The 24,941-nt window shown below is 40.3% G+C and overlaps 3 protein-coding genes and 2 long non-coding RNA genes across 7 annotated transcripts in view; all 5 read right to left on the bottom strand.

Annotated features, from left to right (window-relative positions):
• Positions 1-1,344: 1,344 nt before the first annotated feature.
• Positions 1,345-2,834, bottom strand: LOC145429317 (uncharacterized). The gene is made up of 3 exons (XM_080302584.1): positions 2,232-2,834; positions 2,098-2,155; positions 1,345-1,977 (listed from the first exon to the last, which is right to left on the bottom strand). The coding sequence occupies exons 1-3, from the start codon at positions 2,561-2,563 to the stop codon at positions 1,843-1,845; spliced, it is 525 nt and encodes a 174-aa protein (XP_080158710.1). The 5' UTR covers positions 2,564-2,834; the 3' UTR covers positions 1,345-1,842.
• Positions 2,835-2,860: 26 nt separating this feature from the next.
• Positions 2,861-5,087, bottom strand: LOC145429318 (uncharacterized). The gene is made up of 4 exons (XR_013909553.1): positions 4,786-5,087; positions 4,328-4,711; positions 3,880-4,092; positions 2,861-3,775 (listed from the first exon to the last, which is right to left on the bottom strand). It is a non-coding gene; the product is annotated as an uncharacterized LOC145429318 (long non-coding RNA).
• Positions 5,088-11,398: 6,311 nt separating this feature from the next.
• Positions 11,399-14,376, bottom strand: LOC145429532 (uncharacterized). Its single transcript, XM_080303171.1, has 4 exons — positions 14,285-14,376; positions 13,960-14,178; positions 13,058-13,396; positions 11,399-12,798 (listed from the first exon to the last, which is right to left on the bottom strand). The coding sequence occupies exons 1-4, from the start codon at positions 14,340-14,342 to the stop codon at positions 12,443-12,445; spliced, it is 972 nt and encodes a 323-aa protein (XP_080159297.1). The 5' UTR covers positions 14,343-14,376; the 3' UTR covers positions 11,399-12,442.
• A 124-nt stretch (positions 14,377-14,500) lies between these two features.
• On the bottom strand, positions 14,501-15,583 carry LOC145429539 (uncharacterized). The gene is made up of 3 exons (XR_013909782.1): positions 15,360-15,583; positions 14,812-15,102; positions 14,501-14,728 (listed from the first exon to the last, which is right to left on the bottom strand). It is a non-coding gene; the product is annotated as an uncharacterized LOC145429539 (long non-coding RNA).
• Positions 15,584-17,591: 2,008 nt separating this feature from the next.
• LOC113018274 (B-cell receptor CD22-like) overlaps positions 17,592-24,941 on the bottom strand; it is a 93,484-nt gene continuing 86,134 nt past the window's right edge. For all 3 annotated transcript variants that reach the window (XM_080303177.1, XM_080303176.1, XM_080303175.1), the window contains 4 exons: positions 21,393-21,738; positions 21,260-21,299; positions 20,954-21,123; positions 17,592-20,877 (listed from right to left, as the gene is read on the bottom strand). In XM_080303177.1, coding sequence (XP_080159303.1) covers positions 20,850-20,877; positions 20,954-21,123; positions 21,260-21,299; positions 21,393-21,738 — 584 coding nt within the window. In that variant the 3' untranslated portion in view covers positions 17,592-20,849. The remainder of the gene's footprint in view (positions 20,878-20,953; positions 21,124-21,259; positions 21,300-21,392; positions 21,739-24,941) is intronic.

The raw sequence follows: 24,941 nt of genomic DNA, 5'->3' as shown, positions 1-24,941 counted from the left end.
AGCAGCCTGCAACAAGTGCTTTAAGGTGATGCTGTGCAAAGGAGGTAACTCCTCCAATATGATGAAACACCTGGCGACGTATAGCATTTTGTTAAAAGCCGAGAAATGCACCGTATTTGATAGCTTGCTGCGGGACCTCACACCGTGCACATCTATTGCGGGTGGGTTGCCTGTTATCGGACCCGGAGTTAGCAACATCCCCCAAAAACCCCAAGAGGAGAGTCCTGGCCCCTAGCCCTGCCAGTGTAGCAGAAATGATGACGGATGATGATGGCAGCAGCAGCCGTTCTTCTCTGCGTGAGTAGCTTAATGTTGTTTGTGTGTAATTTACATTGAGTAGGCTAACCATGTTATTACATTAATGCATGTAAGGTGAACTAGCAAACATCATCATAGCTACATGCGGCTGTCTTCTTGTTTGATGACAGATACTCCCTTCACCCTGGCCAAAAAGGCTAAAATGACCAAAGAAAAAGAGGGAAACAGCTAAACATGAGAGGTTTTTGGACAAAGTTTGTTTTTTCCATTGTTTAAGCACTGCTTCCAGCCAAGAGTGATACCATAAATCCCCTATAGCTGCAGAAAAGGCTAACATTGTTATCTTTTTACAAAAAAACAGCTGAACATGAGAGGTTTTTGGACCAATTTTGTGTTCTCCATTCTTTAAGCACCGGTTCGAGCACCGTTTAAGCACCTTTAAGCACCAGCACCATCTCAAAAGTACCGGTTTGGTGCTGGTATCGGATAAAACCTAAACGATACCTATCCCTACCTGTACTTGTATATGGTGGACCATTAAAGGGGTTAAGCCCTATACGGGGTGTGAGGGGAGATGACCCTTCTATGAACAGAGATGTTGTTAAAACGATTGTAACCAGGAAGTCACGTATACAGGCACACACACACACACACACACACACACACACACACACACACACACACACACACACACACACACACACACACACATTCACTCACATACTCGCACGTGCATATACACACATAGCCTTAGCTTCTACGACACACCATATGGGGTTTACAGTGGGGGGTTGTGTTACTGTTTTCATTCAATAAACCTGCGAAGGGAAGCTGGGGCTTTGGAGCAGAACTTGCAACTCTGAGAATCTGACTGGGCTTCCCTTGCACAAGTAAAACCAATTGAGCTCTGATTGTCTTGCTTTGTTCATGGTGAGTCTCTGAGTTAGCGAGGCCTGCGAGTGCAGACCTAACAGAAGGGAGTAAAAGTAAAAAGTTGTCAGAAAAATACTCAAGAAATGCAGAGATACCTGAAAATTGGACTTAAGTACAGCAACTGTCCCAAACACAATCCAAGACAAGAGATTTAAGTTGTGGAGGAAGCTTTATTTGCTGAGATGCAGAACTTAAAATGAAGTATAAAAAACACTAAAAGAAACAATCGAAAGCTAAACTAGAAACTAAGACTCTTTCAACTAGGAACTTACAACTTGGCATAAACAAGGGAACGTGGACCACACACGAACGAGATTCAGGACTTAAATACACACACACAATAACGAGAGGATGGACAGCAGGTGGCAACACAGGGGGAACAAATCCGACATAACTATACAGGGGCAGCAAAACTGAACACAATGAACACAGGATGAAAGACTAATAAAATAAAACAGCAAGTACAAAAAATACAACTCATTAAATCACAAAGAACTGAAGACTGACTGAAACAAACTTAATAGAAGATGTAAAAATAACCATGAACCTAAGAAGCACAGAATATTCCAAAAATAAAAAGCATAATGTCCACAAACTAGAAAACACTGGGTTACAGGCACTGACAACAGCATCATGGAAATGCTCCTGTTTTCAGGGCTGAACCGACTGTAAGGTGGAATAAAGAGGTACCACGTGTTTGTTTGTGAAGTGCACTCTGCTGTAGTGGACTTCATCCTCCTGCTTCAGTTGTGTTGAGATGTTTTCATACACAGGACCAGGGCTGACCTGATGGAGAAAAACAGCATTACATTATATTGCACTTTAAACTTGACTCCTTCTACTATATGATGGCAAAAATGAAATGGCCACTGGAAAGATTAGACAATCTACAACCCTAATCTTTACCTGTTCAATGTGGTCAGAACTTGTTGTTGTTGGAGACTGAGCAGAAGTTCTCTTTTTCCTGGTTGAAGTGAATAAACTGAAAATAAGTGACTTCAGAGCAGAGATTGAATCTACTGCTGTGAACCAACACTTACCTAACACACCAGCAGACAGTGAGAAGTATTAAAACCAGCAGAGCAGCAGAAACTCCTGCAGCTGCTGGTGTCCATGTTCCTGTGATACTTTGGACAGTGAGAGTCTTTAGAGCAGCGCTGATATCTTTGTTGGTTTTCACAGCACAGGAGTAGCTTCCTGCATCCTCCCTGCTGACTGGGTCTAGGATCAGATGTTTGTTCTGGTTCTCTCTCGGGGTCAGAGGTCGACTGTTCAAGTACCAAATGTAGTTTGTGTTGTCAGTCAGAGGACAGCTGGTACTGCAGGTCAGTGTGACTCTCTGACCCTCTGTCACCACTGCAGAAGGACTCATCTTCACTCTCAGCTCTGGAAGAGGAACATTGGTCAAAAACAAAAAATTTCCTGTGCGGCTTAGACATGAAAGATGGTTTCATGACTTTACTACAAAATGATCCTTTAGTCCTGTTCAGCGGTGAAAGGTATTTGCCAAAGAAGTGTGCAAATTCAAGGTATTTGTAACTTCAGATTTGTGTAACTTCAATCTAAATCCTCTTACACAAAAGTATTGTAATTATTATTCCACAACATTTTTTCCATTTTGTAAATTAGTGTTTTCTCCATTTTTTTTTACTATGATTTGGAATCATTTTCCTAATAAAATAAAATACCTACATTTTCATATGATTCATACCTATGATTTATTTCACTGAAGGCACTGAAGGCTGATCTAGCCAACAGTGTACATGTAGAGTTGTTAAGAACTGTGTAAATCTTAAACAAGCACAACTATAAAAATACTTCATATACCTTCATGCATTTTTTACAGAAGGAAAAAAACTTGAAGGATGTGAAGCCTAAAACCCGTCTACATTACATGTAACAGTTATTTTTACAGTCAGAAACAGGCAGGTTGTCTGAGTCCTTTTAAAGTCGACTATTCAGAGATACATTGATCTGACAGAATGACAACATTTGAAATGGTGATCTTACAGATAGAGTTTTATTACTGTAGATTAATCTAATCAACAGTATACATGTAAGGTAGTTAAAATGAACGGATCCTTAAACAGCCACAGCTGCAAATCAAACACATGAATGTATCGATACACTTTTCTTTTTTCATCAGCAAGCCGAAATCAATTTCTTGTAAAGGGGTTTTGTGGGACTACAGATTAACAACCTGTGAATGGCACTGACAGATACAATGAATTTACCTAAGATTTACCTGTAACAATCAAAAAGACTCCAGGCAGATCAGACTGTGTCCATCCTTCATGATCTCTCTTGAATCTGAATGTGTATCCTCCTGAGTCATTCTTCTTCAGGTTGTTGATGGTCAGGATGTGTTGGTTCTTCATGTTGTCCTGATACTCCACACCACCTGCAGCCTGAAGCAGCTCTTCAACTTCCACTTTATCTTTTCTCCATTTTTTACTCCATTTGAACTCTGGCTTCTTATTATCAGGATGTGAGTATTCACATGTGATGTTCACTGAAGATCCTTCCAGAGCACAGATTCTCCTGGTGACATAATTCCTAATTCGGCAGTTTTTACCCTGAACACCTGAAATATAGATGGAAGATTTATAGTTATATGGATGGCCTGTATGCTGACATTTGTATTTATAGTTAACTAGAAGAAAAAAAAAAGACTTCTTTATTACTCACAGACTTCTGCAGAGTGAAGGTACTTGTGGTCTTTCACAGCACAAGAGAACCTGTATGTTGAATTGTTGTGAGTTAAACATTGTTGATTCTTGTAGTTTCCGCTTGTGTTTTTGCAGCTCATGTAGGCAGTTTGAGGGTCAAACAGCTTACAGGTGGTGTTACAGGTCAGTGTGACACTATCTGATGTGTAATTCGTTCTTTGAACATGAACCTCTGAAAGATAATAAATACAGTTTTCATCAGTAACCGTAGCATAATGTTTATAATTCTAATTTTGTTTTTAAGATGCTAACAAAAAAATTATCAGGTCAATTAAGCTAAATATGACCTTTGTTAAAAAAATTAACAAAGGTCATATTTAGCTTAATTTTTTATAAGGAAAATGACAATGAACAAATATATATTAGAGGTTTGATGGAAGATATTTGATAATTTGTTGAAACGTCACCTCTGGGATATGTGATTCTCCCTTTAGCATAGGTCACACTGAAGCAGGTTTCTGTGATGGAATCTGAAACAAAGACATAATACTGATTAAAATGATTCACTGTGTGACTCATTGTGTTTGTTTTGTAGAACAATAAACATCATGACTCACCCACAGAGACTTCAGGGGCTCTGAGATGCTCGTAGCCTTTGACAGCACAGGAGTATGTGACTGCTTCCTCACTGCTGAGCAGCTCTTGGTACCAGGGAGACCAGTCCTCATAGAGAAACTCTCTGTTCTTGTACCAGATGTAGGCTGCAGGCTTTTCAGTCAGAGGACAGCTGCTGCTGCACATCAGTGTTACTGTCTGTCCCTCTGTGGCAGGAATCACCTTTACCTGCAGCTCTGAGAGGATGATGGAGAACAACTTATACAAGGATGTCATTTGGAAAGTAAGTAATAAGTAAAAGTCATTGTACCTGTAACTACTTGAAGAGTAATATTACTGAGTGAACAGTTTCCTGGACTGTCTGTAGTCTTCATACAGCAGTAAGTGTTTGCATCACTCTCTCTTAGATCATTGATGGTTAAAGTTGGGTTTTTCTCTTCAGACATGTTGTACGTTACACGTTGTCCATCCACAGAGAGCTCACTCTGAACATACTTGTAACCATCCCAGTCTATAGTGAACCATTTGCTGCTTGAAGTCAGATGTTGATGTGAGCAGTGCAGATCCACTGATGAACCTTTGAGAGCACAGATCCTGGTTTCTCCTCCATTAACACCTTTAATAGAAACTTTTATTAGTGAACAGATACATTATTTTTGTTACTCTCTGTTTTTATATCATTAATTTTTAAATAATGTTATAACTGCACTGTAAGAAATAACTTGAGTATTTTAAGTTATAGACAGCTTATATAATTTATAATATATTTATAATAATATAATCCTTTTTATTCATGTTTAATGACTCCTAAATAATTACTCATATCTTAGAGGCAAAGCTCAAATTGAACACGGTATCAGACACCCATCATTTGTTCTTGTTGTAACTTTTACATGTAACGTTGAGAGAATAAATACAACAGCTTGAATATTAAAAAGACAATCTAAGTGCACCAGCTAACAGGACAGTTTCGTATTTAGTTGTCTAACACATCGAACACACAAAACACAACTTCTTTCTTTCATTTGAGTCTGTTTTGTTCATCATATTATAAATGACGTGTTCTTTGAGGTTGTTTTTGCAAGAGCAGGAAGCTGCAGTGGTGAAAACTGTTGTCTGTGTCTGGTTTATAATGGTAACACCTCTGCGGTGAAACAGAATCTCCAGGCTGAAGATCAGCGATCAACATGAACAGCTGTGATGATGAACTCTGCTTACTCTGCTGTTTTTAACAGCAGAGTAAGCAGAGGTAATTGGAAGTAATTGGAATCACAAACAGCTTTAACATTCACACAGCATGTGTGTTCTAGAAAACCCCCACAAACAATGACATGGGATAGGAATTTTATAAGGTGGCCCTGAGAGGTCAGATGCACTGCAACATGGAAAAAAGAAACAAAAAGCTGCAAAAACATGCAAAACACAATGGAAGTGTTGTTGGGGCGACAACAATATGATTTCCTGCATGTTTTTGTGTCTCACAACATCAACGAATACTCATCTTCTTATGAGCATGTCTCAGTGCAATCCTTTGTATCAGCAGCTGTTCTGTCACATTTTATTTTTATTATTTTATATTATTTATTTTTTATTACACAGGAAGATGTAATAAAAAAAATCGCCTACAAATAGAAATGCACGTGTAAAGAAGAAACAGAACAGCTTCAACACAAAATAATAAAAAATGCACAGGTACATAAATCAACAATATTCTTATGGGGTGTGAATGTGTGTATCTTTGTCACAAAATGTACTTGAAAATGACATGGGATGCCACAATAACGCTCCCATGAGACAGAGGCAAACGGAGATGGATCCGGGAGAACCGGGCCATCTGCAGCCCTGTAGAGCAGCGGTCCCAAAAGTTTTTTGCGCCACCTGTTTAATGTCAGACAATATTTTTACAGACCAGCCTTTAAGGTGTTGCGGATAAATACAACAAAATAAAATGATACAACCAAGACAAAAACTGTGTAATTTTATAAATATAATAATAAATGTGAATTCACTGTGTAATTGTGTAACATTATCAGCAACATCCTCCTGAAATGCACCAAAAACATCCCCCTCTCTGCCCCTTAATGCTCTCTGGTTGCTATGGTAACTTGGAAATATTTCTCTCAAAATAAGACACACAACTACAACACGGGAAAAGACCCAGGTAAGCCAATTTAACAATAAAAATCCTGAAAACCATAAATTTCACACCTGAGCCTCAACTCTCGTGGCATGGTACCAAACGACTCACGGACCGGACTGGTCTTTTGCCCGGGTGTTGGGGACCACTGCCGTAAAGTACTGAAGACCTGAAGACACATCTTGGCAATATCTGCACGTACATCCCAGCAGGAGAGGAAGGGAGGCCTTAATTGGGCCAAGGTTCATGGCCAAAAGGGTTTGAGTTCCAGCGGACCAGATGATCTGTCATAGGCCGCCCCTGGGCTCCAGGCACCAAGAACTGCCCAGTTTGCCTGCACACGCATACCTGCTCAAGATCAGGTTATGTGTTCAACAAAGGTTACGCTGGAGATCTGACATTGTACTAAGACAGCCACCTCTGTGATACTGACTGCACTTTAATCTTAACACACCTCATAATAATTATCTCAGTCTGGGGATTGTTGTTCCAGTAATGATGTTATACTTCTTATACTATCAACATATTCATACTGTGAGCTGACAGGAGACCATTTTTGATCTTTTTATATGTTGAAACACAACAGAAGATTCATTATCAAATGTGTGCAGATTTAAGTTTACACGTCTTTCTACTCTGTGCCAGTCATTTAATGATGATATCATTGTACCATAAAAGATTATAATCTTGCACTTTCAGACTCTTCAAGAGCTCATCAAAGCTAAAACGCTAAGACCTGTAAGGAGGAAGGAGGAGAAAGAGTCATTCCTACCTGAGAGACACAGAATGAAACCCAAAACCAAAAATCCAGCTTCTGCTACGATCATGGCTGCTGTAGATTTCAGCTTCTGGTCAGAAAGTTGATTGTATGAATCTTTAAAAGATCTTTAGAGCTGAACGTTCTCACAGGAAAGGCTGACAACAGAACTGACAGTTATGAACATCACTACATCTAAAAATAAACTGTATGAAGGTTTAACACCAGTTAATCACTTCCTCCATCATCATGGGTTTTAAAACGAATTGCATAATGCAGCAGTTTTTCTCTGTATGTTTTTCATCACCTTACTTAGTAATATTATAGTTTTTATTTTCTTTTAAACAAGTGCCTGACTTTATTTTTTTCAGCAAAAAAAACCCCAAACCCCAAATTTTTAGTGTGGAAAAGAAAATGTCATTTCTACACTGATGTGGACTGGGTACTGTGTAAGGAATTAAAGGACGCCACTACTCTGGGCCATGTGTGATGGAAATGAGAATGACCAAGCAACAGAGGGCAGAATTCAAACACACCCTAAAAATCAAAGTAGAAATATGATACAGCAGGTGTTTTTGCCAAAATTTTGTTTTTGTAACTCAAAATGATTCTTAGTAGTTTGTACTGCCCCCACATGCTTTTATGCCTGACAACATCAGCACATCCTCCTGAAGTCACGACAAATGCTATCCTGGGGGTCAGGCGAGTGTTCGGGTCAGTCAATGCTATTAATTCTTTCATCCTCTAATAACTGCCTGCATACTCTCACCACATGAGGTTAGGCATCGTTGTGCACCAGGAGGAAACCAGGACCCACTGCACCAGTGTAGGGTCTGACAGTGGGTCCAAAGATTTCATCCTGATACCTAATGGCAGTCAGGGTGCCGTTACCTAGCCTGTAAGGTCTGTGCATCCCTGCTTGGATATAACTCCCCGATGTTACAGACAGCATAACATCCTCCACAGCTTCTCCAGATTCTTTCACATCTGTCTCATGTCAAAGTCAAAGTCAGCTTTTATGACAAAAACCCAATCTACAGGTCATACACAGGAATTTGAAATTGCAATGCTCCCATGACCCTCGTGTACACTAAAACAGTATTAAGATTAAAAAATAAATAAAAGTCTTAAGTACACACAATACAATACAATACAATCTTACATAAATAACAGTGTCCAACACAATCAGAGTGCTTGTGGGCAAGAGTTCATGTGCAAGTGGGGTTGGGGCAGTCAGTGAAAAGGCGATGGTGGAGGTTCAGAGTTTTGCATGTCTCGGGGGGGGGGTTCAGCGGGAAGCGGCAGGAATGCAAGTCTGGAATTGGTGTGTGAGAGAGTCGAGAGGGACAGAGCAGGGAAAGAATTCAGCACAGCCTATCTCTCAGTTCTGGCCTGGAGGCTCTTCAGTCTCCTTCTGGATAGCAGCAAACTGAAGAAACTGTTGGATGGATGAGTGGGTTTACCTGTAAAGCAGAGGGCTTTTCGGGTGAGATAGTAGATGTCCTGGAGAGAGGGAAGGGAAGTACCCACGATCTCTCTGCTGCTCTCACTACTCGTTGTAACTTTTTCCGGGAGGACCCGGTGCAGCAGTCATACCACACAGTGATCCAGGTGGTGATGATGCTCTCAATAGTGCCTGTGTAGAAGGTGCTCATGATGGAGGTTAAAGTTCTTGCTCTCCTCAGTTTGCGGAGGAAGTAGAGTCGCTGTTGGGCTTTGCTATGTTTTTTAACCAGGCGAGATCTTCTGGGATGTGCACACCCAGGAACTTGGTGTTGCCAGCACCATTGATGGTTTGTGGGGGTGTCCAGAGTGTGAGTTCTCCACGATGGACCCTGACAAAGTCCATGGTACCAGGCAGTGAGCATGGAGCAGGGTACTAGAAGATGTCATCAAGCCACCCTCATGAATATCACAATTGTTGTCTATTTGTAAGAACAAATTCTCCCTTTAGCATAGGTCACACTGAAGCAGGCCACTGTGGTGCAAGCTGAAAACAAATGTGTGGCAGTGTGTGGTTTTTGGCTTGGCTGCAGGGAATGGGTGGGGCAGTGTTTGCAGGGTGTTGTGTCTGGGGAGGCCAGTTGTTCACAGCATTATCTAATCATGACTTTCCTGTTTTAGTAGCAGCCGGGGCCAGAGGAGGAAACACTGCAAAGTGTGACATAAGATAAAGAAAAAAGTGCACAAGCAGCCATATCTGAGTCGTGTTGGGTCCTTTCTACAAAATGATATTGATTGAAGCGATTCAATATATGACCCACTGTGTTTTTTCCTGTCATATCTTTAAGACTTCTTCCTCTAAAGCAGTGGTGGGGGAATTTCAGTCCTCAAGGGCCAGTGTCCCGCAGGTTTTCAACACAGCTGATTTAAATGGTTAAATTATCTCTTCAACATGTCTTGTAGTTCTCCAGAGGCCCAGTAATGAACTAATCATTTGGTTCAGGTGTATTGACCCAGGATGATATCTAAAACCTGCAGGACACAGGCCCTTGAGGCCTGGAGTTCCCCACCCCTGCTCTAAAGTGATATGGCAGTAATATTCAGTTTTGTCAGTAGATGGCAGTGTGGCTTAAATAACTGTTGCTAAAACCAGTTGAGATATTCATGCATAAATTTAACAGAAGCTTTTAGCCCCAAATGGGCAGCATGGACACAAAGTTTGTGAATGTGATAACTCAAGAATGAAGCAACATAGGATTTTGGCATTCATGTCGTAGGTGCATCTACCAAAAACATGAGTTTAAATCATTTACTGGCGACCTGTCCAGGGTGTACCCTGCCTCTCGCGCTATGACAGCTGGGATAGGCTCCAGCGCCCCCCGTGACCCTGAAAAGGATAAGCGGAAGCGAATGGATGGATGGATGGTCAAGGTGTGAGTTTTCACCTCAAAAAAAAAAAAAAAAACTAATAAAGATGTTATACAGCTTATTCTTCTGTGATTTGTGAGTACAGAGGAAATGTATACTGACTGTGACAGCGTCATTTGGCTGTTGCATTCCTTCTCTTTTCTTTTTGTCTCGTTCCTCATTCTCACTCCAGCAGTTTCAAAAGGCATCCAAGTCATTGAAATTTTCCCTTAAGCTGCGCAATAAAAAGAACATTTAATACAACCAGACCATCAAGAATATATTAGGTGCAGCTGAGATGATGGTGATGAACTAGTTTTGAGTCCTCTGAGTCTGGGATCAAGATTTTTACCTTTTGTTCCATCCACAATAATGTACAAAGTGATAATACCTAAAATAGAACATTTATTAGAACTGAACACATTTATTTGTGTCCAGTGAAAAGTTCCTGGATTTTAGTACGCCTGATTTCAGACAATTTACTGGTTTGCTTGCCTTTATATGAAGCTAAATCTGACAAAGTTTTGAGGCTTCCTCTTATTTGGTGTGAGAGAGCCTGACAGAGACAGAGTGTCTCAAGTTCAAGAGCTGCTAAGTCTTTAAATATCTTACTTTCAGTTCCTATAAGAAACTGCATCATTTCAGAAGAATTTTGGCCAACCCTTCTTTACAGCATTGCTTCATTTCATGGAGGTTTGCACATCCCTCTTAATGACTCAACACAGTATTTCCATCAGGCTAAGGTCTGGAAAGACTGGACTGGACCATTGCAACACTTTGATTCTTTTCTTTTTAAGCCATTCTGTTGAAGATTTGCTGCTGAGCTTTGGGTTACTGTCCTTTGTATGACTCATTTTAGTCTAGGCTTTAGCTGTCAGACAGATAGCCTTAACTTAATAATTAATAATAACTTACAGTAATAACTTGGCCATGGCCACCTCAGTGACTGGAAGGTTACTGAACCCCGTTACACATATTATGTATATACTTCATTTTGTTTGATCATTGTATTTGAAATAAGCTTGAATCAGGTTGGTACAGTTGTTGGGTTAGGACATCTTAGTTGCACTGCACAGCAGCATGTTATAGTCAGAAGCCAGTTTTGAATGTTTTTCACTTGTCGATAATCTTTCTCACTGTAGAATGATGGACTTCATGTGTGAAGAAAGCACGTTAGTGTTAAGGATACAAATCTGGTACTTTAATACAATTCAGAGGTCATACAGATCAAATCACATTATAAACTTAAATAAATTAATGAATTATGCATAATTTCTACATTCCAGAAACATCATTTTCATTACTCCTACCTGAAAGGCTGAAAAGAGATTTGATTTTTCTGAGTCTTTCTCCAGACAAACTACATTCAAAGCAGCTCAGTTAAACATGTGACATGGCTACATATTATTATATGTTCATCTAAAACCTGACAGTGCTGACAGTGAGAGCAGAGACATGTGACACTGTTAGTGGTTATTTTGTGGTACAGACAAAAACCTAACAGAAGAGAAACCCGCAGACACAATGGCTTTGATGTTTTCATTAATGGCATCAGAAGCACACAAAATAAAGTGCTTAAGATTAGAGCTTTTCAATCTCAATTGGATTTCAATTTCAACTTATTTTTCCTGTAATTTATATTCCAATAAAGTGAGCGTAATCCACTGATGGATCAAGAAGCTGCAGTGTCTTTGCTGTGATGGTAAACGTTTATCATTGGAGAAAAAAATCACCATATTAACAAACGTTTCTTTATTGAGCACACAGTGGCTCGATGGTGGAGTAGAGGTCAGCTGTGTGGTTTTCACTGAAGTGCAGTCTGCTGTAGTGATGATCATCCTGCCCTGCTGACTGAGCTGAGATGTTTTCATAAATGATATCAAGGTTCATCTGATGAGACGAGACAGTGATCATAAATTCATGTTAAAGAGAAGACCCTTGGGCCCCCACCCGAGCAGGCCCTGGACACAGCCAGGGGGACCAGGCCACACCAAGCAGCAGCTGGGGCACCAGCCACCAGCAGGGAGCATGGTAGGGTGAAATAGGCCCCCACACCTGGGGCAGCATGAGATGTTCTGAGAAAGGTGGAGTCTAAGACACAACCTGACATTCATATTGCTGCAATGTCTCTGAAATTCTGTAAAGTTTATGGATTGGAAGTCCTGTTGCACAAAAACAAATAAAGTTTAAACATGACTGGTCTTAGAGATAACACAATAATGTTCACCTAATACACAAGAAGACAGTGATAGGGAGAAGTATTAAACCCAGCAGAGCTGCAGAAACTCCTGCAGCTGCTCGTATCCGTGTTCCTGTAGTACTTTGGACAGTGAGAGTCTTTGGAGCAGAGCTGATATCTTTGTTGGTTTTCACAGCACAGGAGTAGCTTCCTGCATCCTCCCTGCTGACTGGGTCTAGGATCAGATGTTTGATCTGGTTCTCTCTCGGGGTCAGAGGTCGACTGTTCAAGTACCAAATGTAGTTTGTGTTGTCAGTCAGAGGACAGCTGGTACTGCAGGTCAGTGTGACTCTCTGACCCTCTGTCACCACTGCAGAAGGACTCATCTTCACTCTCAGCTCTGAAAAACACTCAGACTGGTCAGTAACTGTAACGGTTTCTCATTAAAGAGACAACAGGATTTGGTGCTTTGGATTTTCACTAACTTCTGAAGAGTGCAAGAAGCATTAAAAACTCTTTGTAGCTTTTTGACTAAATAAAACATCATCATCACCTGAGGAAAATTCCTGCATCTTTTTCTTGTCAATTCAGTTGAAAGCATTGCAGAGGATATTGTGTTGACAGTTGTTTTTACATATATAATGACAAACCATGATTACCTGTGACAATCAGAGTAACTCCAGGAAAATCAGACTCTATCACTTCTTCATTTTCTGTTGTGATGGTGAACCTGTATTCTGCTGAGTCGTCTTTCTTCAACTTCTTTAATCTGAGGATGTGTTGGTTCTTCATGATGTCATCATACTCCACATGATCTGCATCCTCAGTCAGCTGTTCAGCTTCCTCCTCAGCATTTCCCTTAAATTTATACCAACATTTAGACTGTATCTGCTGGTAGTCAGGATGTGAGTATTTACTGGAGATGTTGACTGAAGATCCTTCCAGAGCACAGATTCTGCTGTGGACATAAGTCAAACTCCAGCAGGAATCACTGAAACCTGAAATATGGATGAAACAGAAATATAACATACATACATAAACAGAAATAATTTACAAATCATTTCTGTTTATGTATGCTCTTGTATCACATATGTAAATGATTTCCCTTGATCATAAAATTTTAATCAATTGCTATGCAAATATTTTATCAGGACATATAAGATATACAGCAAATTATTGATTCAAAAAAACTGTTTTCAGAAAAAAAACCTCAGTGAATTATTACAAAATCATTACAAACAATATAAAAATATTGCAAAATAACCACTGACAATTGCCAATAGCTATAACAGAGACTCACGCCTCATACAATAATGAGTCAAAACCCTGCAACTGTAGCCTAAAAATGCAAAAGAACAACATCTGTGACTGTTCTAACAAAATAAAACGTTATCAGATCTTAAAAATTGTATTTAACAAATTATTATTGTAGCATTAAAATTTACAGTGTTTCTGTTTTTGTGGTCAGATATTCTAACAACAACACAGAACAATCAACTGTACCATACCATAACTGTTCTATTTTGTAAGTTTACAGACAATAAGTAATAAGTTTACTCACAGACGTCAGCAGAGCGCACATCCTCAAGACCTTTTACAGCACAGGACAAACTGTCTGGCTGAGAGATGTGAACTAGAATCTTTTTTCCCTCCTGCACTGTAGGCTTTCTGTTCTCATACCACACAAAGGAAATCAGAGGCTCAGTCAGAAAACAGCTGCTGTTACAGGTCAGTCTGATGTGACCTCTGTGTTCAGCAGGAGTCCTCTGGACATGAATTTCTGTTGGGAGATGATAAACACATTTTCCACCAGTTCATCTCTGTCGTGTTAAATAAATTAACAAATAAAAATGAAGTTTCAAAGTGCAGTTTGTCCAGAACTTCACCTCTGGGATATGTGATGGAGCAGGACTCGTCCACGGATGTCTGCTGAGAAGAACACATTCTCCCTTTAGCATAGGTCACACTGAAGCAGGTCTCTGTGATGGAACCTGAGAAAAACCAACAACTTTCAGTAAATTCATTAGAGTCTGAAGAGTAAAGTGTTTGTGTTTAACATCTCATAACATGATGAGGAGGTGTCCATCATGACTCACCCACAGAAACTTCAGGGGCTCTGAGATGCTCGTAGCCTTTGACAGCACAGGAGTATGTGACTGCTTCCTCACTGCTGAGCAGCTCTTGGTACCAGGGAGACCAGTCCTCATAGAGAAACTCTCTGTTCTTGTACCAGATGTAGGCTGCAGGCTTTTCAGTCAGAGGACAGCTGCTGCTGCACATCAGTGTTACTGTCTGTCCCTCTGTGGCAGGAATCACCTTTACCTGCAGCTCTGAGAGGTCACATGACCAACATGAATACACTGATCATTCATAAACTCATTCATTCATGATGCATTTGTAAAAAGAACTGTACCTGTAACTTGGAAATTAATTCCACTTTGTTGGCACGTTGATCTGTCAGCAGTTTTAATGCAGCAGTAAAAATCTGCATCTCTCTCTGTCAGATTATTGATTGTTAGAGTGAAATTACTCTCTGCTGACATGCTGTACTTTACATGTGTTTCATCTGTAGTGAACAATATCTTGGAGATACTCAAGTATCCAGTGTACCAGCTATTTCTTGCAGTGGGATGTTGATCTGAGCAGGGCAGATTCACTGATGAATCTTTCAAGGCACAGATGCTGTTTGGTTTTCCCTGAACACCTTTAACACAACATGTGATTAGAAAACATGGTGAACATTTATGCTAACTTTCTTTTCTGTGCTAATCTGTGATGACAGCATGTTACTGTGAAGGATCACAATCTGGTGCTTTGATATACTTGACAGTTCAGAACAGCAGAACAAGTAACTGAGACTTTCTCATTTCTTAAATAAACTTGTAACTCTCTGCGTCTTTTTTCTACATTCCTGACACATATTCCTTACAGTTATCATGAAGAGAAACAAATTATTCTTACCTGAGAGGCACAGAATGAAACCCAGAAACAAACATCCAGCTTCTGCCAATAACATGGCTGTTATTAATTTTAACTTCTAATGAGAAAAAGTTGGGTGTATGAATATTTTAAAGGCCTCGTTACTGCCGCTGTTCATATTAAACTTGAAAAAATATCAGAAACCAGAATCAATCAAAAGCCATCTAAGAGGATAGACTGAATGCAGAGCTGGTTTAAGTGTTTCTCCAAGCTGCATTCAGTTTTAATACCGTCGCTTCCTTGTTTATCAATCATTTCTTTTACTACAAAGAGACCTCTAGTGTAGAACTGATATACTGCAGCAGAAATTAAAAATCATATTGGATTCATGTTAATGTAATTCTCATCAACGTGACAGGTAAGACCTGAGTCTGGGAACCACCTCTGGTAGGCGGGGCTGTTTTTCCTCTTTATAATCACAGGAATCTGGGGCTGTGTGAATGCCTGGTCTAAGCAGTGCTATTTGGCCTTCTAAACCTTCTAAGACAGCTTGATTGACAGTGTTGGGGAGTAACAGAATACATGTACTGCTGTTACATATTTAAAATACAAAATATATGTGTGTTTTATTTTTAATTAACAATACTTTTATGATGTATAAGCAAAGTCCAACATCCTAAACTCTCACAGGAGCCATTTTATAGTGACTTCATTTCTGTTTAAATTGTTGAAATCATCACATCACACTGGCTTTAATACTAATCTTCATATCTACTTGTTATCCAGTTATTTAACAATGGATGCTCAACATCTTTAACAGCACAAGAGAAGCTTTCTGAAGAGTCTGAACAGTAAAGTATTAGTGTTTAGCATCTCATAATATGATGAGAACTTGAACTAAGCTTTTCAAAAGCTAAATGTGGCCTTGGAGAGGTACCTATTTCAATAGGAATTATCCTTAGTGGCAATGGACTCAGTAAACTTGGAGAACACATCAGTAAGAATCAATACATTTATATGACCATCAACAGAGGGTTCAAGGCATTAGAAATTAATTGCTAGAATCTGATTAGGCCTCCCAGCCATGAGGTGACCCATGGTTGTTTTAGGTCTGGAATAAACTGCCTTAGTCTGAACACAGTGTTGCTGACAATGATCTTCAACCTCTAAACACACCTGGACTATAACATCTCTTCTGTATCAAGTTTTCAATTCTGTCTATCCCCTGGTGACTATGCCCATTATGTAAGTCATGCAAAACCTCATTCCTGAAGCTCTGAATGAGCTAGGGAGGCAAAACTTGGGACAAAGCGGTGATAATAGCTAGCAAACCCTAAGAATGATCTTAACACAGCAACAGAGCAACATTCAAGGACTCCTCAATTCAAGGCAGGTGAAAAGCATCCTGCCTAGTCCTTGAATTCAACAGACGGTAATCCACACAAAGCCTCAGTTGCCATGGTAACACATTTTTACTGGTTGATCTGTGAGAAACAAAGTTTAAAATAGCACAGGGTGGGCCATTTATATGGATACAATGTAATAACATGGGAATGGTTGGTGATATTAAAGCCCTGTTTGTGGCACATTAGTATATGTGAGGGGGAAAACTCCTCAAGATGGGTGGTGACCATGGTGGCCATTTGGAAGTCGGCCATCTTGGATACAACTTTTGTTTTTTCAATAGGAAGAGGGTCATGTGACACATCAAACTTATTGGTAATGTCACAAGAAAAACAATGGTGTGCTTGGTTTCAATGTAACTTTATTCTTTCATGAGTTATTAAGTTTCTCTTTGTTCACAGCCGTTGACATGTCGAACAGGTTAACACGTGAGCAGCGGATCGAAATTGTGTTGATATCTGGTGAACGCAGTAACCGGGTCATTGCAGCAGATTTCAATGCAAGACACCCTACGAGACCACCCATCTCCCATGCTACAGTTAGCAAACTGCTTGCTAAGTTTCGTGAAACTGGTTCAGTGTTGGATTTTCCAAAATGTGGACGCAAGAAAACTGTCACTAATGAAGAAACATCAGTGGCTGTCCTAGCTTCATTCAGCAAGAGCCCACAGCGTAGCACTCGCCGCATGTCACTGGAGAGTGGCATCAGTCGAACATTCCTTGACTGAGTGACATCCTATTTTAGATCTTTAGCCAAAGCAACCCAACTTTATTTATAAAGCACTTTAAAAACAGCAACCACTGACCAAAGTGAATGATATGGAAATAAAAATAAAATTTTAATAAATTTAAATAAATAAAAACAAATAAAGGGCAGCACGGTGGCACGGTGGTTAGCACTGTTGCTGCACAGCAAGAAGGTCCTGAGTTCAATTCCAACATCAGGCCGGGATCTTTCTGTGTGGAGTTTGCATGTTCTCCCCGTGTTTGCGTGGGTTCCCTCCGGGTACTCCAGCTTCCTCCCACCGTCCAAAGACATGCAGCTTGTGGGGATAGGTTAATTGGATAATCCAAATTGTCACTAGGTATGAATGTGAGTGCGAATGGTTGTCTGTCCCTGTGTGTTGGCCCTGCGATAGACTGGCGACCTGTCCAGGGTGTACCCTGCCTCTCGCCCTATGACAGCTGGGATAGGCTCCAGCGCCCCCTGCGACCCTGAAAAGGATAAGCAGAAGCGGATGGATGGATGGATGGAAAACAAATAAATATAAAAGAAACAAAATTAAAATTAGAACACAAAATAAGAGCCTCAATACAATATACAATTAAACATGAGCATTTTTAAAAAAAAACTTTTAACAAATAAAGTTACTTTATAACCTTAGAAAGGTTTTATATATGTTGACAATACCCACTACACTTGTAAGGTTCATAGTTTGTTTAAGTTATACTTTTCTATGCTTTTTGTCAATTTTCAACAAATGACTCATTAAGTTAATTCAGGTTTTTGAGCTATCGTGTTTACAGGCAGAATGACACTCAATCAAAAACAAACCTGATGTGATATTCAGTTTCATGATGAGGTGAAACTGAATATCAAAAGATAACTACAGCAGCTTGAGTGGTGTGGAGGGAAGAACTCACCGCTGCAGGGTCAAGGAAAGATGTTTGTGTGAACATTTTTCAATTTTAAAATAAGCTTTTCAGCTTCTACAAACATCTGGGAACCCAAATGCTGCAGTCTCACATGCATGATGCAGAATTTCAAAACACACAAAATATTTTTACAGCATCACAGTTCTAGAGACTTCAGCTGGCTCAGTTTAACTGTCACACTCCTAATACAAGTACATGATACATGATTTGGAATTGTCTTTTAGCCAAAGTCTGAATGTCAACAAACGTTTGCTGCTGTCTTGTGACAAAAGGGTTAACTGCAGGTAGCTCTGCATGTTGGATTTGGCATTTTTAAACCAGATGCAAGCTCGATGGGGATTTGTGTCTCTAGCTGGAAGTGAACCAGCAAACTTTCACTTTTCTCTCTTTAAAGAACTGTCTGTTTCCATTATCTAGTAATCACTGTGTGCAGATTGAGTCCCCAGCTGTCTCAGGGGGTGCTGCTGGAAGAGGTGAGCGATGCAGTGTAGTGTATGAAAAGAGGGAGGTCCTCCAGTATGTGGAAAAATATTAGTGGAGAACTGAAAGCACAAGAAAATCACAACTGAATGAGTCAGTTTAACCAAAGTTCCTTTCACTATTACTCTGAAATTGAGTGCAAAGCAGTATATATGGAAAACTAACACAGGAAACACCTGACGTGTTAAAGCCTCTTTAAAGATGTTTTACAGCATCTGGTCACCTTATCCTGCTGCTCAAGTTTACTTTTAACACATTAACCAGTGAAAAGGTTGTACAGCTTATCCTTTTGTGGACTGAGTAAAGAGGAAATGTATACTGTCTAAGACAGTGTCAAGTGACCATCGAGAAAAGAGTTGCATTCCTTCTCTTTTCTTTTTCTCTTGTTCCTCATTCTCACTCCAGCACTTACAGGAACACTCCTATGACTGATTTGTTTTTTTGCAGAAGAAGTAGGCAAGGAATTACTTAGCATTCTTTTATTCATCTGTTTTACCTGACTTAATCCTGTAATACAATGGTATGTTAATAAAATGTATGAATAACATTTGAAATTGGTCTTGTTTTAAATAATCCCAGTCAGGCTACACTCCTATATTTTATTAAGAAGTGTGGCCATCAAAAAAACATTGGAGCACAGGTTTAATTTAACTCAACTTTTATAAAGACAGAAGTAGACACAAAAGTGAAAAACCATGGACATTAATTGTAATGATAATGTGCATGTCAAATTACCTATATTTTCAAAAGTAGTCATATTACAAACCAAAAAAATCACATAATGCACATGATTATGGCAAATACTGAAAACACATGAGAACCTTTGGATATTATAAAACATATTATGTGTAACTATAAAAGTAGACAAGAAATCATAGGGACCCCGGCTTATTAAAACATAAAATTCATAACTGTAGCCTAAATAAAAGCAAAAGTTGAAAAAAGAATTACTTACTAATACTATATTTTATTAAAATATCCAATTAACTGGGTATATGTCATCTGACGGCAGATGTTTCATGTTGGTTGAGAATTTATTTTCGTTATCTTGCTCCAGAATGCTTCCAGCAAGTCTTGAAACTTGACAGAATTACATCTGGGAACTGGGGAAGTCATTTATGAATCTCTAAATCCTGTGTGTCCAACTCCAGTCCTCGAGAGCTACTCTCCTGTAGCTTTTAGATGCATCCCTATTCCAATACAGTTGAATCAAATGATTGGATTACCTCTTCAGCATGCCATCAAGTTTGGTAAAGGCCTGGTAACAAGCCATTCATTTGATTCAGGTGTGTCAGAACAAGGACGCGTCTAAAAGCTGCAGGACAGTAGCTCTAGAGGACTGGAGTTGGACTTTCCCCCACCTGGAAGTTGTGTTTCTATGACCTCTTATCCTGTTGTCAACTCTGCAGTCTTGGAGTAACCAGTCTCTTTCTTCTGTAGTGTCTCTGCAATGCCTAAAAGTCTACAAGAGTAACTTGCTTGCATAACATAACCATAACCTGGCAAAACATCTCTGACTTGCAAACCTGCTAGTCAACAGTTTTGATTAAAACAGTAGATGATAGTTAAAAAGGTTAAATAAGACTCCCAGTTTGATACTAAAAAGTAATAACTCCTAAAATGGCACATTTTTGGGAAACAGTTCATTATATATTCAGTGGAAAATTCCAAGACTTAACTGAGATTTTGTAATGTGTGAAAGACTAGTGCTTTTAATTACACACTATACAAAAAGCACAGGTTTTGAGGCTTCCTCTTATTTGGTGTGAGGCAGAGCCTGAGAGCGAGCGTCTCAAGATCAAGAGCTGCTCAGCCTCCCTAGTCACTTAGTTTCAATTCCTATAAGTGTATCCATTAATGCTGTCAAGAGCACCCACAACACGTAAATACTCATCAAAAAAAAGGCCAACATCTCAACAAATTCACTCAAGTCCTGTACAGCCAGATGTGTTGTTATATTTTATCTTCTTTAGGTTGATGTGTTGTAAAGTTTCTAGGTGTCCAGAGCCTGTTCATTGAGCCTGAAAGTAAGAAAACTAGTGCATTAATTAAAATAATTCAATTAAAGTGTGATTTATATCCACAGAACATACTCACTCAGGAGCAGTCTTGTTTCTCAAGTCCACAACATCATAGGGGTGATGGTCCTGCTTTTGTGGTTGAAATGGCTGAATAGTGGAGTAGAGAGTCTCTGTTTTATTCTTGGACAAGCAGATTTCACTGTAGTCAGGTTCCTCCTCTGTCAGCGGAGGTGAGAAGCTTTCATACTTGAAATCAAAGTGTAAGTGATGCAAAACAGAACAAACATTTCAAATTAAGTGGTGAAAAAGAGGAGTGGTAGGATTAAATGTGGAAAAGACTGTCCCTATACAGAAGCAAGATTATTAAATGTATTTTCTTTACCGTGAAGTTCTCCATTGTTTCATTTCCTGACCTCTGTTTTCTGGTCAGTGAAACAGATGAATATAGAAACAGGTTAGTGTGTGAACTTGAGATTGAATCTGGTTGATGTGAGAGACAAAACATTGATGTTCACCTGATCCACCAGCAGACAGTGAGAAGTACTAAAACCAGCAGAGCAGCAGAAACTCCTGCAGCTGCTGGTGTCCATGTTCCTGTGATACTTTGGACAGTGAGAGTCTTTGGAGCAGAGCTGATATCTTTGTTGGTTTTCACAGCACACGAGTAGCTTCCTGCATCCTCCCTGCTGACTGGGTCTAGGATCAGATATTTGTTCTGGTTCTCTCTCGGGGTCAGAGGTCGACTGTTCAAGTACCAAATGTAGTTTGTGTTGTCAGTCAGAGGACAGCTGGTGCTGCAGGTCAGTGTGACTCTCTGACCCTCTGTCACCACTGCAGAAGGACTCATCTTCACTCTCAGCTCTGAAAGAGAAACGTTGGTCAAAGAAATCTCTTTTATAGCAAATCTCCTCTGTGGCTTATGCATTAAATGTGAATTGTGAATAAGAACAAAATGGTAAATGAAGTGGTTCTTATATAACACTTTTCTACTCTATTTTGAGCACTCAAAGTGCTTTACACAACTTGTGCATTCACCCATTCACACTTTTTTTCTACCATTTCTCAGTGCTTCATAACTAACATCCACATATATTCATACTCTGATGGATGCATTGGAGAGCAACATGGGTTTAGCATCTTGCCCAAGGATACTTGGCATGCAGACTGGAGCAGACTAGGATTGAACCACCAACCTTCCAGTTAGTTGGTGACCTGTTACAGCCACCCTGTAACATATGATACATTACACTGTATTATTATTTTTTTTAAACTAAAATGAAAACAAAATGCAGAAGCAGTGTGTTAAAAACTAGCAACATTTTATGATTATAGTATAGTAGCAGGTAGTAGCAGTAACATGTATAATAATTGTACAGAAATAAAGCTGACTACTTCATGGATTTCCCCTATCGCGAGTTAGTGCCTGCCTTTTGCTTAGTATTTTTTGGAATAAATAGTGGCCCAGGATACAGGAGGAACAATGCAGTTTTCGTCCTGGTCGCAGAACACTGGACCAGCTCTTTATCCTCTCCAGGATACTTGAGGGTGCATGGGAGTTTGCCCAACCAGTCAACATGTGTTTTGTGGACTTGGAGAAGAATCAGAGAATCTCATCTCTGATTTTTGCAGATGATGTGGTTCTGTTGGCCTCATCGGGTGAGGGCTCCAGCTTGCACTGGAACGGTTCGCAGCCGAGTGTGAAGCAGCGGGAATGAGGATCAGCACCTCCAAATCTGAGGCCATGGTTCTCAGCCGGAAAAGGGTGGAGTGCCCACTCCGGGTCGGGGATGAGTTCCTGCCCCAAGTGGAGGAGTTCAAGTATCTCGGGGTCTTGTTCGCGAGTGATGGGAGAAGGGAGCCGGAGATCGACAGACGGATTGGGGCTGCAGCTGCAGTAATGCAGACGCTGCACCGGTCCGTCGTGGTGAAGAGGGAGCTGAGTGAAAAAGCGAAGCTCTGAATTTACCGGTCGATCTACGTCCCTACCCTCACCTATGGCCACGAGCTGTGGGTAGTGACCGAAAGAACAAGATCGCGGATACAAGCGGCAGAAATGAGCTTCCTCCGAAGGGTGGCTGGCCTCTCCCTTAGAGATAGGGTGAGAAGTTCGGCCATCCGGGAGGGGCTCAGAGTAGAGCAGCTGCTGCTCCACATCGAAAGGAGCCAGCTGAGGTGGTTCGGGCATCTGACAAGGATGCCTCCTGGGCGCCTCCTGGGTGAGGTGTTCCAGGCATGTCCCACCGGGAGGAGGCCCCGGGGCAGACCCAGGACACGCTGGAGAGATTATATGTCTTGGCTGGCCTGGGAACGCCTTGGTATTCCCCCGGATAAGCTGGAGGAGGTGGCTGGGGAGAGGGAGGGAGGTCTGGGCCTCTTTGCTTAGGCTGCTACCCCCGCGACCCGGCCCCGGATAAAGCGGATGAAGATGGATGGATGGATAGTGGCACAGATATGCCATGTGTTGTTGTTTATCTCAGGTTACATTTGAATGAACATTATGCATAAGTTTCTATGGTCTCACATCTGTCCACTTCTAGGTGCTACCAGCTAAATCTAAGCTTAATCACTCCAACTCTCCCACACTGTCAAACTGTGCCATCACTGGTCTTGTCCAGTCACCTTCTCCAGGCCAATCAGCATTCATGCTTCATACAATAAATTTCATTGCACATCGCCTCTGTCAGTGCGCCCCAGGGCAGCTGTGGCTACAATGTAGCTTGCCATCGCCTGTGTGTGAATGTGTGTGTGAATGGGTGAATGACTGAATGTAGTGTGAAGCGCTTTGGGGTCCTTAGGGACTAGAAAAGCGCTGGCCATGCAGGCCATTTACCATTTACCATTTACCATATCTGTCATTCTCCTTTGCAAATGCCTTTGCATAACCCACCCCCCCTGCATCTCTAACACTCAAGCACCCAAGCTCCATTCGAGCCACCTTCTTCACCTCTACAATCAGAGTCTAGGCTCTGATACAGACTGAGCAGCATTATTCTGAAAATTTTCACAATTTGTACATGCAGTTTTTTGCAGGTTAGTGAACCTCTGCCCATTTTTACATGTAAGAAACTCTACATGTTCTTTTTATTTCTTATTACAGACCTGTTGCCAATGAAACTTAGCTGCAAAACTTCCTCCAATTTGCTTTACTCTTGCCCTGTCCCAACATTTTTGAGAAACATTTCTGGCATCAAATTCATAAGAAAAATATATTCTTATATGCTTGATTTGTTTTCTGTTTTATATTGTGTGATTTTTACAAATCACTGCATTCTGTTTTTATTTTGAATTAATTCAGATTTTATAATAAAGAATAATATAGCAGAAACATTTTTGCCTGGCTAAAATAGTTTCTTCTTTTTCTTTCCTAACTGATCATACTAACATCAGAACATGCATGGGTGAAAAACATGAAGACACTATACAGGTGTCAATAGAGAATTGTATTTGTTCAGTCAGTATAAGCTTTTAATGATATAAGTTTATTTGTGATAGAATGCTGCATGATGATCTTTTCATTGCTCAGAACTGATTGTTCTTTATGAAACGTGTTCTGATATTTGTATCTGAATCTATCCACAGCGATAGTAAGAAGTTGAACAAGCAGTTCTGACCTTGTGCACACACACACACACACACACACACACACACACACACACACACACACACACACACACACACACACACACACACACACACACACAATCACATATGCACATGCTCATGTCACTGAACGAATGTATTAATTCCTGTTGTATAAATAAAGAAAGCAGACGGTGACAGAGTGCAAGTCCGTGAGTGTCTCTTACATGTAGGAGCGCTCTGTCACTTGTCCTCGCAAGTAAAGACAACTGCAGTGTTTGTGTTTTCTAACTCAAGTGTCTCAGCTGAAGAATTGCGGGGTGATTTTAAGAAATCCCCTGTCAACAGGAAATGCAGAGTTTCTACCTCAGGTAGTGTTTAGAAATAAAATTAAGTCAGCATTAACATAGCATAAACATTTTATGAGTGGGTGAGAAGGTGGTTAGCACTGTTGCCTCACACCTGGTTCAAATCCAGGCTTCAGT

Source organism: Astatotilapia calliptera, chromosome 6 (genome assembly GCF_964374335.1).
Source record: "Astatotilapia calliptera chromosome 6, fAstCal68.1, whole genome shotgun sequence".
NCBI lineage: Eukaryota > Metazoa > Chordata > Actinopteri > Cichliformes > Cichlidae > Astatotilapia > Astatotilapia calliptera.
Note: the sequence above shows the minus strand (reverse complement) of the source record. Positions and strands in the feature narration are given on the sequence as shown.